Source organism: Rhodnius prolixus, unplaced genomic scaffold (genome assembly GCF_049639745.1).
Source record: "Rhodnius prolixus isolate KJV_2025 unplaced genomic scaffold, Rpr scaffold_3, whole genome shotgun sequence".
In the NCBI taxonomy this organism is placed as follows: domain Eukaryota; kingdom Metazoa; phylum Arthropoda; class Insecta; order Hemiptera; family Reduviidae; genus Rhodnius; species Rhodnius prolixus.
The window spans coordinates 2,257,471-2,272,331 of record NW_027411603.1 but is presented as its reverse complement, the minus strand read 5'-3'; the positions used below and the strand labels follow the sequence as shown (position 1 = coordinate 2,272,331).

The 14,861-nt window shown below is 35.4% G+C and overlaps 1 protein-coding gene across 2 annotated transcripts; it reads right to left on the bottom strand.

Moving 5' to 3' along the window:
• Positions 1-6,726: 6,726 nt before the first annotated feature.
• On the bottom strand, positions 6,727-12,945 carry LOC141452606 (uncharacterized). 2 transcript variants are annotated; one of them, XM_074124915.1, is made up of 4 exons: positions 12,808-12,945; positions 12,557-12,721; positions 12,150-12,316; positions 6,727-8,927 (listed from the first exon to the last, which is right to left on the bottom strand). In XM_074124915.1, exons 2-4 carry the CDS (start codon positions 12,711-12,713, stop codon positions 8,565-8,567), a joined length of 687 nt encoding a protein of 228 aa, XP_073981016.1. In that variant the 5' UTR covers positions 12,714-12,721; positions 12,808-12,945; the 3' UTR covers positions 6,727-8,564. The 2 variants fall into 2 exon arrangements, with proteins under 2 accessions (XP_073981016.1, XP_073981015.1); XM_074124914.1 differs by having other exon boundaries at positions 12,787-12,913.
• Between the last annotated feature and the right edge of the window lie 1,916 nt (positions 12,946-14,861).

Sequence of the window (14,861 nt, the reverse complement as noted above, 5' to 3'; positions counted from 1 at the left end):
AACACTGTCCGGAGGCCGGCAGTGCACTGGAAGAAAGCTCCGGACGCTAATGACCTCAGCTGTTGATGCGCCAAAAAAAAGAAAAAAAAAAAGAGAAGTTCTAAGAAGAGCGGTAAGCCAGATAGTCTCCCCAGGGTGATGCATTCGCTTCCCTATAACGTTGACCTGGATAGCACCAAACAAATTGGGGAATCCGATCCTAGGGAGTGTAGGACACCGGTCAATTTGGCCAGGCTCACTAGGCAAACCTCAGGAAATAGCGGCCAGCTTGCTGTCTTGGTCATGGACCGAACGCTTCTACCCCATGTGGATATTATCCACCAAAACCTGGTTACAATGCAGACTTCTTAGGCAGTTCTAGGGTGAACTGTGGGAGGCCATCGTCAAATTGATCTCTTCATGGAGGTAAACTACTTTTTAGTGACAATTCAGGGCTTAAAGGAAATGTTATAGCCAAGACATTGTAGGTTTTTACCAAACGCAGTAGGTAAAAGTCGGGTGAGTGTAACTTTTCTTTAAATTTTCATTAAGGGCCATTTTTTGCCCCAACCTTAGACTTGAACCCCAATTGTGCTTTAAAATAAACTTAAATAGAGGGGGGGTTTCCCCTTGATTAGTTTTTTCCATTCTTTTTAATTTTTATTCCTTCCGCCTGCACCGCTACAAGCTAGAAACACAATGCTTCTTGGAGCCAGGTGTTCCGAACCTCTGGCTGACCTTGCTGAACTTACCCTTTTCACCGATGAGAAAATATTCTTTTAATTCAAACTGAGTTATTCCTTCTTCGCCTATCTGTTCCTCCTAGGATGAGGCTTGGTTTATTGTTTGTTTTTCTTTTATTCTGCTTCTTCTTCTTCGCCGCGTGCTTTTCTTTTTGTTTTCTTTAATTTTATAAAAAAAATACAATGGAAAGCTTCAGAGCTTTCTGCTCCTGCAAAGGATTAGCCAAGAGAAAAAGTAAATAAAGGGAGCTTTGTGCATTGCTTTAAAGCTTTTCCAGGATAGGAGAGTGAGACGGAAGGATGTTGTGTGGAGAACAGCTTTAGTACGTGACTATTTTTGTAGTTTTTTTTCTTTCCTTTTCTTGTAGGAGGCGGTAGGGTGGGGGAAAGCAGTTAAGGAGAAAGGAACTCCTGTGTGGAACAGAAGGAACAGAATCCCCAGGAGAGTTCCAGTCGCTTTGCTGGTTTTGCACCAGGTTATAGCGCCCAGTAAAATAAGTGTGAAGTTTTCCCACAGAAGGGAGAGGTTTTTTTTCTTCCCCCTTTTTTTTTGGGAAGGGATGAAAATTCAAGGGGTGAGAATTCTGCGCGAGGGAAATAAAGTATTCCATATTCATTAGGAACATCACACGCACACTCATAGTGCGCCAAGTGGGAGGGAAACCCACAGGAATACAACGGGCGACTCCTAAAACAATTGCCAGAGCTTCGAGTTTGGGGGAGATTAACCTACTACTCTTGGAGGAGTTTCTATAACAAAAGCTGCACACTGTTACTGCGAGGGGACATGAGTGCTCCTATTCAAGCCCTTTCCTGGAGTAAAGGTCCTGCCCAAGTTCTCAATTAGCTGGATTCAGGACAGCCACCTGGATGGTGTCTTTATTAATAAATATGGTATTTTTTTTTTTTTTTTTAAGATATTCAACTTGATCCTGGGTGATTTTAGTTCAACTGTGAGGGCTGTTACTTCCTGTTTTGATTACAAGAAGCGAAAAGATATCCGTGTTTCCCATAGAAACCACCAATATACGTATCTTACCTATTGCAGGAAATCCAGGAAATTGCAGGAAAAATAATTGCAACTTTTTAGATTTTCTGTTTGGAGATTTTAACCTCGATTTTCTTGAAAAAAACTGTGGGGAGCTTAACTCTTTAATACACAGGAAGTTAGTTTTTACGTTTCCCACACATGATTACTTCAGTAAATAAGGCACCTCTCTATGAGTATTAAGTTCAAAACTAAATCACATTTAGAATTTCGAAATCTGAATAAAATTAGTTCATTAAAGTCTTCAATTGAATGTATTTCCGAGAGCCTTACCATTTTTTCGAAAATACGTCCAGAGATTTTCTCTTAACTTGTTCAACAAGAACAAGATTAATTAATTGACAGACATATGCAAGCAAACTTAAAAAGTGGCGGATTTAAATTGAACGAAATGCCTAATTTTCTTTTCTTGTTATTTCAATAAAATTTTCTTAATTTTTCCAATATTTCTATTCTGGCTTACGATATAATGTCGGAAAAATCATAATTTTCAATTTATTTATTGTAAACAGTTTTTATAGCATAATTCAATGATTAATGAAAGAAACCTTCAAACTCATCATTAAATGGACTCATCAAACTCATTAAATGGAAAGTAAAGTAAAAACTAAACCAATGAAATAACCTATAGTAGAAAAATTAATAAGAAAAATTTAAACATCATTTTTCATAAAAAAAAATTAGCAATAAAGAATTGACTAATCAAATTTGAGTATTGTATGGGTGGAAAATGTAGGCGGTGCGTTGGGTTGGTTAGTTGATCACGCCATATTAACTAGGCCACGCCCTTACCAATGGAAACATAGCTAGCTAGTACAGAAAATGATTTTTTTTTTTTTCTTTGCATAATCTTTGCCTAATTTTTTACTCTTTCTTTATATCTGGAAATCATATAATCAGCACTGCCGGCAGCGCACTGAAAAAAAGCTCTGGACACAAATGACGTGAGATGTTGACGCGTCTTAGATTAAAACAAGGAAAAAGAAAATGATGTTATTATTTATTATTATTAAAGTAAGTAAAGCAAAGTAATCGCCTATTTTTTCAGGCGGGGCTTAACGTCCAACTACCAATTAGGTGTCTTGGACGGAGGCGACTAGCAAACATACTTTACTGTAAATTTCTTTTAATTAACCATTAAATAGAATCCAAGGCCTCTAGACCGGGAATCGAACCCAGTACCACAATACACATTAGCTTTGCAGTTACAACCTCTTAACCCGCTCGGCTACCATGGCGCCTATTTATTATTATTATTAGTGTCTAAATTTGAATTAAATCTGATTAGTACCTCTGATGAAATAGTTTTACCAGTTTTGATTTTAGATATTTTGTGTTGTACTGTTTGTTCAAATATGAAAAGCCTAACTAAAATTCCGTGACGGAAGTTCATACTTTACAACTCTAGCCCCTTCCGCTAAGAGCTGAAGTACTAACTCATGTCACCCAACTCTTAAGATGTCTAGCAGGTGACTAACCATAGTCTAACATACTTCTGTAATCACTAGTGTCTGTAAGTTTCTTGTCTGTTTTATATTTCCGCTCTTAGTAGAGTTTTCTATGGGAAAATAGAAAATAAAAGAAGAAAATAGGGAACATAAATAAGTTATTTGTTTTCATGGCAGAAGTTTTCCCAGTCATCTCATCAGCCAACTTTCTAATCTATCTTAACTTATTTGACAGGCCTTAACTAGTTGAAGAAGTTTGCGCCGACTATATAAATTATAAAAGATAGTAATGTTGAAAATTTTATTCTGTACGTCTGTACGTGCTGTGGAAATCCTTGTTTTATTCTTAGTTTTTCCAGTTGATGTTGAATTGGTTTTGGCATCTACAAGCGGAAGATTCGATTTATCAATTATGTATTTGCGAGCTTCATTTGAATAGCTGGAATCTCTAAACTGTAAGAACATCGCTTGGCCGGAAGTGTAAATTTCTTGGACGTTTCTTTTTTACTCTGCAATAGTAAGAGAGGTTATTGTAATCGTGCTGATTTACGATTTTCACCGGAAATAGAGGTCCCTTGAGTTTGAAAAAGTGGTTTTCAACAATTATTCTGTGTTGTTTGCATTAGTCGTAACTCAGAAACAGGTAGGAACATAGTTCAGGTACCCTACAGTAGATGCCAAAATAAGATTTTTTTTGTCAAAATCTCCCAACCGGAAATACCACTTTACAAAAATCAATTTTCTAATTTTTTTAAGATTCTCCCAAATATGACACGTACGATTTACTTATTGCACACACATTTTGGAGCATTTTCTCGAGAAAATTGGCATAACGGCACACTTCCGGACGAGAGGAGTGGTGGCGCTGTCCCCCCCCCCCCCCCCACAACTGCAGTATATATCTGCAACAAGTGAAACTGATACAACATGATAATGGAATAGATACATGAATACAAGAGGGAAGAATTCTCCCATTGGTGAAACTCCCAAAGTGGTACAGTTCCAACTATTGTACACTGGCACTTACTTCATTTAGAAGATCGCGCGTGGCCACCCTTCAACCGTCTGGGAGGATTTCTCCTGGTAGAGTAGTAAGTTGGGATACTAGTGGATTAGGATTTCAGGTAATTGAAGTATGGAATTTAATGTAACGGGATTTTACAGCTTCTGAAACATAGGGGAACAAGGAAATCTTGGTGCAAGGTACAGCTAGGGACATAGTAAGACTATGTCTAGACTCTAGTATGTGGATTGCCAGGTTAGGCGTTTGTCCATGAAGAGTCCTAGGAACACTATCTGCTGTGGGAAGAGGAGTAAGGTTTAGGTAAACGGGTGATTAAATATTTAAAAAAAGGAATAAATATGTTCCACATATTCCAAAAAATGTTTTGGACATTAGCTGTCTCTTAGAACAGAAGTGCTGTTTCAATATATTTTTTTAAGTACAAATTGCAAGTTTTAAGAAAATTCAAGTACGTACCCCGCAGTAATAGTCATGTGAGTTTCCACACCACATGGTTCCCCGAAAATTCACTCGTTTTCCGCTAGGATTGTAATCATTTTCATGGAGCACATATTTATATACTTAATATATACATTTTCAAACTTTTTATCCCATCTGGGCCCATCGATACATATTCCAATTAAATATTTCCTGTCGAGTTCCCGTGTAACTCCTGGCAGTCAAAGGTAATTATTCCAATTTGTGAAGGAAATACAGGATTAAAAGCAGAGAAATCAGGAACGGAGAGGAAAAACTAATCCAGACATAAATTTCCAACGATATTGACTTTCAAGAAAAATTAATTCAAACTCGTGTCTCTCATTGATTGACCAAATTAAAAAAATTAAAAACTCTGCGAAAAAGTTTAAAAAGTTATTGTGATTAAAATGCTAACAAGTATTTTTTTTCACGATTGCAGTCTAAAAATATTTCTCATTACTTCCTATGTTACTAGGTTAGGAAAGTATAGCAATCATGGCGCATTTTCTATCTCAGTTCTTCCTTGATATATCCATTTTCTAGGTTTCCTGAATCGCAAAATATGTTTTTTGGTTTAAATAAACAAGGCATGTTTTTTTAAGTAAGTAGAGTTTTGGAATTCAGCCGCTGCTGTGTTGCGGTCGGCATTTGGCGCATGCGCGCTGTGTGCCTACATCTGTCAGAAAGAAACCAGACGCCATTAAGGAAACATTCGGCCATGTCAGTGCTTATAATGCCTACTTACGACTTCAGTGGGTGCTTTTATTTGTTTTCTTAGTGCTAATGGCATGAAAACGGCTGAGATCAGGTGAAGTTTATGGAGAAAACATTATGAGCAGTGAAATGATGGTACACGGAACTGGGTTAGGTTAGGTTAAAGATGCCGCACGAATGTTCATGAATTGGGAGAATTTGGCTGGGAAAAGTTTGATCACCTCCTTACAGTCCTCATTTAGTGTCCAATTACTACATTGAAAGAAGCATCTGGGTGGTTAGCTTCATGACGACGATGATGACGACAAAACGACCGTATTGCAGTGTTTGTCAAATCAAGAGGCAGACTTCTAGTAGCATGGGATTCCAAAAGCTGGTTGTACGTTACGATAAGTGCCTTAATATTAGTGGCAATTATGTAGCAAAGTAGATTAAGGTACAGGATTTCCTGTAAAATTAAAATTGTTAAGAAAAGTATATTTGTTTTTCATTTATTTCAAAATGGCACTTACTTAGAAAACACGCTTCATATTTATTTATATATTTTTCTCACTCAGCTGTATAAATAATAGGAGTTACTGCAGATTTATGCAGATTTTCTATTTGTCTGTTTATCCATGGTAACGCAAAAAAAAAAGGGGGAAAAGTTTGCCGAAAGTATAAACTTGATGCTTCGTTCAGTGTCAATGAAGACGTTTTGGTCACAAAGTTTTGGTTAAAATCGGTCTACCGGAAGTACCACGTAGTAAAACGTTTCCTACAATTTTCTTGAAACTCAGTCATATTATGTCATAATTATTATTAGTCATTTCTTGTCGCATATTATGTTTATCTAAAGCATTTATATCGATTTCTCTGGAAAAATCTATTTAGGTAACTTCTAGGAAACAGCTGTGGTCCAGACATGTCTATTAACTACCCTGGTAATTAAACTGTCTTGCTAACTAAATTCTGACTACGTACAGTCCCTTCTAGAGAGAGAGAGAGAGAGAGAGAGAGAGAGAGAGAGAAAACATGTAAATTTCAAATTTGAGTGCCTTTTCTGACTGTACACTTTTCCCTAAAGTCAGACGATCATCCGGTTATAATATTCCTAACTGTATTTATTTAAACTGACAACTATTGTACGTCCACCTAAATCTGACAGTAGATTTATCAAAATAACATTTCAGTAAATAAAATTTACCTAAACCGCATTTATTAATAAATACACCAAGTTTACGTTAATTTAATAAAGGTAACTGAAATGAAATTAACTTGTTAACAACTAAGGGCGTAGGGGCCCTTGATTCTAATATTAATTAACTTCGTGTATATTTGAATACAAATATTATATATAAATGTACAAATAATTGTGTGTTTTAGGAATTTGAAACAAAATATTTTAGTGGTAGAAATAATTTCATTTAAAATATACATCAACGAACATGCTGTCTCTGCTGTCATGACAACTAAGTGGAATATTGGTCGTATATTGTTAACAATATATTCAGTTTTACCAGTCTAGAATTACGTTCTATTTTTATCCCAAGAATTTCATTGAAATGGATAAACCAAAATATCGTGACGTCATGGAATTCTTCTTTTTTTTTTTTGAAGGTTTACTGGTTGATGAAAATTAGTTCAAAGTAGGGGTGTTAATTAACATTGTCTTACTTCCCTTAAAGAATGGCCGAAGATTGCAACTGCAGTAGAAAAACGCTGGAACGTGAACAGCAGTATTAGACGATTGGCGATTTAAGACGGGTGACGTAGCTTACAGATGAAACGTTACGGTATATTTTACTTATTTTATTTATTTATTCATTTGTCTCTAAGGCCTGAGCCTTTTACAAACGGAGTTTCCATAAACAAATTACATACATAATATAGTTTTTGACGATCAACCCTTATACAACTGTCCTACCGGACAGTTTTAATAATTAAATGAAATGATAAAACTTGATAATAAAAGTAAAATAAAAACAATATCATTAATGAAATTAAAATAAACAAACAAAAAGTAATAAAAATAATATTTATAGATTCTGTCCAAAGGAATAAAAAAATATAAAACCTGTTTAAAACACAAAAACAAAACTTTAACAACTGAAATTATTCGTTTAGTAAAAATGAGTGAATTAAAGTTAACTTTAATACACTAAACGCGTAATTATAAGCATTAAGTAATTTTGATTTTTCGCAACTGTACATTAGTTCTAATAGACCTCTTTGTACATTAGTGGGCAGATTACTTTTGAAATAATAAATCCTTATGGAGGCATATAGAGGACAAACAGCAAACAGATGCAAGAAATCCTCTTCAACGTGCATATCACAAACAGTGCACAACAATTTACTATATTTTACTTAGAAAAATTCAATCTGAGAAAGCAAGAAGGACGTTGTTTTTGTTAAATGATGACCACAAACAGTCGCTAAGTGTTGATCACAAACAATCGCTAAGTGCTAACCACAAACAGTCGCTAAATGATGACCACAATCAATCGCTAACTGCTGATCATAAACAGTCACTAAGTGTTGATCACAAACAATCGCTAAGTGCTGATCACAAACAGTCGCTAAGTGCTGACCACAAACAGTCGCTAAGTGTTGATCACAAACAATCGCTAAGTGCTAACCACAAACAGTCGCTAAGTGTTGATCACAAACAATCGCTAAGTGTTGATCACAAACAGTCGCTAAGTGCTGACCACAAACAGTCGCTAAGTGTTGATCACAAACAATCGCTAAGTGCTAACCACAAACAGTCGCTAAGTGCTGGCCACAATCAATCGCTAAGTGCTTACCACAAACAATCGCTAAATGTTGACCACAAACCGTCGCTAAGTGCTAACCAAAAACAGTCGCAATAAGTATCTTCAGTTTACATAGAAACTCACCCCATCTAATTCATCCATCGAAACATGGTTGATCAATATCGTATTGTGCAGGTTCGAAACTTCCGGTTTTTCCCCATACAGCTAGCATTGGATTCTATTCAGGAAAAACTATTACTATTTTCATGCATTAGTGACTCTGAGAGACTACATAGAATTGAATGACATATGATTGAATAATCATAATCTATTAATACTTTAGTGTCATAATTTAAACATCACCTAAATTTTGGAAAATTGATTTCCCAAATGCTTTTCTCGCACTATTTATTAATACTTTACCGCCATAAATTTAACATCACCTTCTAAATTTGGAAAAGCTAATTCATCATTAATTTTATAATTTTTATAGACAATTTCGGCTAAAGTTTCAAAACCAGCTTTCTTGGCTAGATGCTGTGAATTCTGCGCAGTAAAGGCTGTACCGGTGACTGTTAGGCCCAGTTTGGCGCACAGATCTCTTCTGGCGGCCAGCAGACGATAGCCAATCTGATGTCCATGATAGTCTGCATGTACGGTTAGTCCAAAAGCGGAAAGATATCTGTCTATGTTGTACTTTTCGAAGATGTTCGCTCTGTTGGTTACTTCCTTCAATACGATCAATATCTTATTGAAGTTCCTATCTTCCAGTTCCTGGTTAAATGGGGAAAAGATAAAATGAAGAAATAAAATAATGAAAGCAAAATGGGCGTCTATTAATTTAAGCTGGAGTAACGATTACCAAATTACTGTAGTAGAGACACGCAGGTCTCGAACTCAGAATCTCCCACTTACTAGTCCGCACTCATAACCATTAACCCCTCTAAATGGTAAAAGATTTTAACATTTCTTCTTAAACAGTAAAAATCTTCATTGAGAATCTCGTGTTTTCATTACTACCAATATACCACTCTAGTAAAGTAAAGTAATTGCCTACTTTTTCAGGCGGGCTTTACGTGCAACTACCTAAATTAGGTATCGTGGTCGGAGGCGACTAGCAAACATACTTGACTATAAATTCCTCATATTAACCATTAAATAAAATCCAAGGGCTAGACTAGTACCGCTATACATCTTAGCTTTGCGGGTCTAGCCTATAACCGCCTAACATACTTTACTATAAATTCCTCATATTAACCATTAAATAAAATGCAAGACCTAGACTAGTACAGCAATACATCTTAGCTTTGCGGGTCTAGCCTATAACCGCCTAACATACTTTACTATAAATTCCTCGTATTAACCATTAAATAGAATGCAAGGCCTAGACTAGTACCGCAATACATCTTAGCTTTGCGGGTCTAGCCTATAACCGCCTAACATAATTTACTATAAATTCCTCACATTAACCATTAAATAAAATGCAAGGCCTAGACTAGTACCGCAATACATCTTAGCTTTGCGGGTCTAGCCTATAACTGCCTAACATACTATAAATTCCTCATATTAACACATTAAATAGAATGCAAGGCCTAGACTAGTGCCGCAATACATCTAAGCATTGCGGGTCTAGCCTATAACCGCCTAACATACTATAAATTCCTCATATTAACACATTAAATAGAATGCAAGGCCTAGACTAGTACCGCAATACATCTTAGCTTTGCGGGTCTAGCCTATAACCGCCTAACATAATTTACTATAAATTCCTCACATTAACCATTAAATAAAATGCAAGGCCTAGACTAGTACCGCAATACATCTTAGCTTTGCGGGTCTAGCCTATAACCGCCTAACATACTATAAATTCCTCATATTAACACATTAAATAGAATGCAAGGCCTAGACTAGTGCCGCAATACATCTAAGCATTGCGGGTCTAGCCTATAACCGCCTAACATACTATAAATTCCTCATATTAACACATTAAATAGAATGCAAGGCCTAGACTAGTGCCGCAATACATCTTAGCTTTGCGGGTCTAGCCTATAACCGCCTAACATAATTTACTATAAATTCCTCACATTAACCATTAAATAAAATGCAAGGCCTAGACTAGTACCGCAATACATCTTAGCTTTGCGGGTCTAGCCTATAACCGCCTAACATACTATAAATTCCTCATATTAACACATTAAATAGAATGCAAGGCCTAGACTAGTGCCGCAATACATCTAAGCATTGCGGGTCTAGCCTATAACCGCCTAACATACTATAAATTCCTCATATTAACACATTAAATAGAATGCAAGGCCTAGACTAGTGCCGCAATACATCTTAGCTTTGCGGGTCTAGCCTATAACCGCCTAACATACTTTACTATAAATTCCTCATATTAATCATTAAATAAAATGCAAGGCCTAGACTAGTACCGCAATACATCTTAGCTTTGCGGGTCTAGCCTATAACCGCCTAACATACTATAAATTCCTCATATTAACACATTAAATAGAATGCAAGGCCTAGACTAGTGCCGCAATACATCTAAGCATTGCGGGTCTAGCCTATAACCGCCTAACATACTATAAATTCCTCATATTAACACATTAAATAGAATGCAAGGCCTAGACTAGTACCGCAATACATCTTAGCTTTGCGGGTCTAGCCTATAACCGCCTAACATAATTTACTATAAATTCCTCACATTAACCATTAAATAAAATGCAAGGCCTAGACTAGTACCGCAATACATCTTAGCTTTGCGGGTCTAGCCTATAACCGCCTAACATACTATAAATTCCTCATATTAACACATTAAATAGAATGCAAGGCCTAGACTAGTGCCGCAATACATCTAAGCATTGCGGGTCTAGCCTATAACCGCCTAACATACTATAAATTCCTCATATTAACACATTAAATAGAATGCAAGGCCTAGACTAGTGCCGCAATACATCTTAGCTTTGCGGGTCTAGCCTATAACCGCCTAACATAATTTACTATAAATTCCTCACATTAACCATTAAATAAAATGCAAGGCCTAGACTAGTACCGCAATACATCTTAGCTTTGCGGGTCTAGCCTATAACCGCCTAACATACTATAAATTCCTCATATTAACACATTAAATAGAATGCAAGGCCTAGACTAGTGCCGCAATACATCTAAGCATTGCGGGTCTAGCCTATAACCGCCTAACATACTATAAATTCCTCATATTAACACATTAAATAGAATGCAAGGCCTAGACTAGTGCCGCAATACATCTTAGCTTTGCGGGTCTAGCCTATAACCGCCTAACATACTTTACTATAAATTCCTCATATTAATCATTAAATAAAATGCAAGGCCTAGACTAGTACCGCAATACATCTTAGCTTTGCGGGTCTAGCCTATAACCGCCTAACATACTATAAATTCCTCATATTAACACATTAAATAGAATGCAAGGCCTAGACTAGTGCCGCAATACATCTAAGCATTGCGGGTCTAGCCTATAACCGCCTAACATACTATAAATTCCTCATATTAACACATTAAATAGAATGCAAGGCCTAGACTAGTACCGCAATACATCTTAGCTTTGCGGGTCTAGCCTATAACCGCCTAACATACTATAAATTCCTCATATTAACACATTAAATAGAATGCAAGGCCTAGACTAGTGCCGCAATACATCTAAGCATTGCGGGTCTAGCCTATAACCGCCTAACATACTATAAATTCCTCATATTAACACATTAAATAGAATGCAAGGCCTAGACTAGTACCGCAATACATCTTAGCTTTGCGGGTCTAGCCTATAACCGCTCGGCTATTCGTGGCGCCTATTATACCACTCTAAATAACAAGTTTTTTTCCCAAGTTTGATTGGACAAGACAAGTTATTTATTCCATTTAGGGGCCCGATTCGTAGTAATGGTCACTTGAACCGTGGACTGGCCAATGGGAGATCTCCCCCCACACTTCAAGTAAAAACTCAGTGTAATATTTTACCTCCAAGTCTTCCTTATCTTTTTCAGAAATCGTAACGATATTAGCACCAATAATTTTTACATTTCCATTGTCTACATCTTCCAGGGCTACCAACGCAACACCATCTTCCAACAGCTTCCTCCAAACAAGATCTATATGGTCCAGGGTCTTAGCATCTTTGTGTACACCTGTTGATTAATTAGATAAAAATTAGCACCCTAAGCTCAATACTTTTAGGAATTTGTTACTTAAAAAGCAAAACTATTAAACAAAAAAAAAACTTGATAAAGTGGAAGACAAAAATCTAAGTACCCAGCAGCTGGTTTCGAACCCATGATCTCCGCGTTGGAATCCAGTTTTTGCTGATCACTTAGTTAACCCTATCCTTAATTATTTAAATATTTCAACATTCTATTGTAACTATATACCTAAATATGAAGACAGCGGTTCTCTTGGCAGGAAATGTGTAAACATTAGATCGACTACATCGTCTATCAGTTCCGGTGTAACTGTTTGGATTCTATATTTCAATATTTTACCATTTTTAGCAGATTCAAATTTTCCTAGGTCTATCCTTTTTGCCATTTTTTGACCTGTACAATGAAACAAGTATTAAAATAAAAACTAAATTTTAATTAATATAAATTAAAAAAATTACCTTAAAGTTTATTAAAGATACCTTTAAAAGATTGTTAAAAATGACCCTGATCAATAAAAGAATTTGATTGCACACGACGCTATCAATGAAGCACTCTGATGTCGTCAGGTCTTGCACAAATTTACACAATTATAATCTTAAAGTGTTTACACAATTAGAGGGGATAATAGACTGTTCGAGTCTTATCACAAACCGTAAAATGATAATATTCCCTAGTTATAGTCTAATTATTATTATAATTTTCATTTTTAATTGAAATACACTCGTCTAACTAAATTAGTCTTTCCTTTAAATTAGAAACTTCCGGAATGAAAAAATTCTCTCATTCTAATTCTAATTTTTGATGACCTTAGATCTCCCGCATGGGGGACCAGTACGCTAATCACTTAGCTGATCCCTTCCCTAGGTATAATTTGTTCAGTATTTTGTGACGAATTGTATGAGGTTATTGAGCGCTCGTAGCTTTTTTTTTTTTTTTTTTTTTTTTTTTTTTTTTTTTTTTTTTTTTTTTTTTTTTTTTTTTTTTTCTGGACAGTGTTCTCCTGTTACATCACCGTACAGTGAGCTAGCTATAAGCTGAGCTCCTAAGAAAATTTAAAAAATAGCCAGCAGCTGGATTCGATCCTATGACCTCTGCGTTGGAAACCAGTATTCGTTAACCACTCGTCTAAGTCCCCCTACTTTCAGTGACGAATATAATATTTCCAAAATTCAATGCAAATAATTTAAAAAAAAAATATACAATTTTTTTTTTTATGTTCATATTATACCCCCTTTTTTCTTGTTCGATTCCTCGTTTAAAGTGAATCGCTTGACCGGAAGTGAGTTCTTTTTTCTTTTTTTTTTTTAAAATACATAATTTCCAAGCAAATAAATATCCATCGCTTTGTTTCGTGAACCTAAACCAATGAAATTCACTAAATTTAGTAAAAACTCCAAGTTCGAAGAACCCTAAAGGTGGGAGGAAGTCGAGTGAGTGGTTCACACCAATCCTAGAAATTCTCCTTAAATTTTATCCACTAAAAATCATAATTACTTGCGTAAGAGACACAATCATAGTTGGGTACAACATGGACGTTGTAAAACATAATCTAATTTCTTTGTCAACTTCAATTAAAGTTGAAAAATAAATTGACCATTTAATTAATTATTTCGATTAATATGGTTTCCATTATCAATTCTATTATTGAACCGAAAATTTAAAATACTAATTACATTTATTATAAAGTATTTAAATTACGTATTTATTTAATTTTAGGTAACATCTAATTTAACTAATTAAGGCGACTTTCAATAAATTATTATTCGATAGTAGCATAATTCAACTTTGAGCCTTTATATTTAATTAAATTTTATTTCTGTAATATGTAAATTAAAGTAACTCGGACGTAAAGTTATCTTTAGTACCGTAATTTTGTTATAAATAACACGACTCTACAAAAAAATTTTCGTTCTTTGTCCTAAAGTTTATACTATTATTTTCCAGTTAGTTATGCACAAAAACGAAAAGAAAATACCTTTTTTCGGTATAAAGTTTGCTTTTGTGATAGTTATAATAATAATACTCATTTTTCAATTTTTTCATAAATTTTAATTGATTTTAATATTTTTAAAAGTATCCGTGTTATTTGTGCTTGTGGGATAGCAGAGCGGATTCTAAACACTATATTCAACGGTCATGGCCTGTAAGAACAGAATTGTGTGTCGGAAAACAGAACGTCAAATTTGAGCCGATTGTTGAAGCGGAAAAAGTGTTAATGCCGCCTTTGCACATTAAGTTAGGGTTGATGAAACAATTTGTTAAAAAACTGGATGAAACTTCAGAAGCTTTTGGATACTTAAAAAAATTTTTTCCGAAGTTATCGGAAGCAAAGGTTAAAGCTGGGGTTTTTGTTGGTCCGCAAATAAGACAGATTTTCGCCGATGAAAAATTTCCAACGTTGCTGAATCGTACTCAAAAAGCAAGTTGGAACAGTTTTAAAGCAGTAGTTTCTGGATTTTTAGGAAATAATAAAGCTGAAAACTACGAAAAGTTGGTTGAGGATATGCTTACAAATTTTAAGGCCATGGGCTGC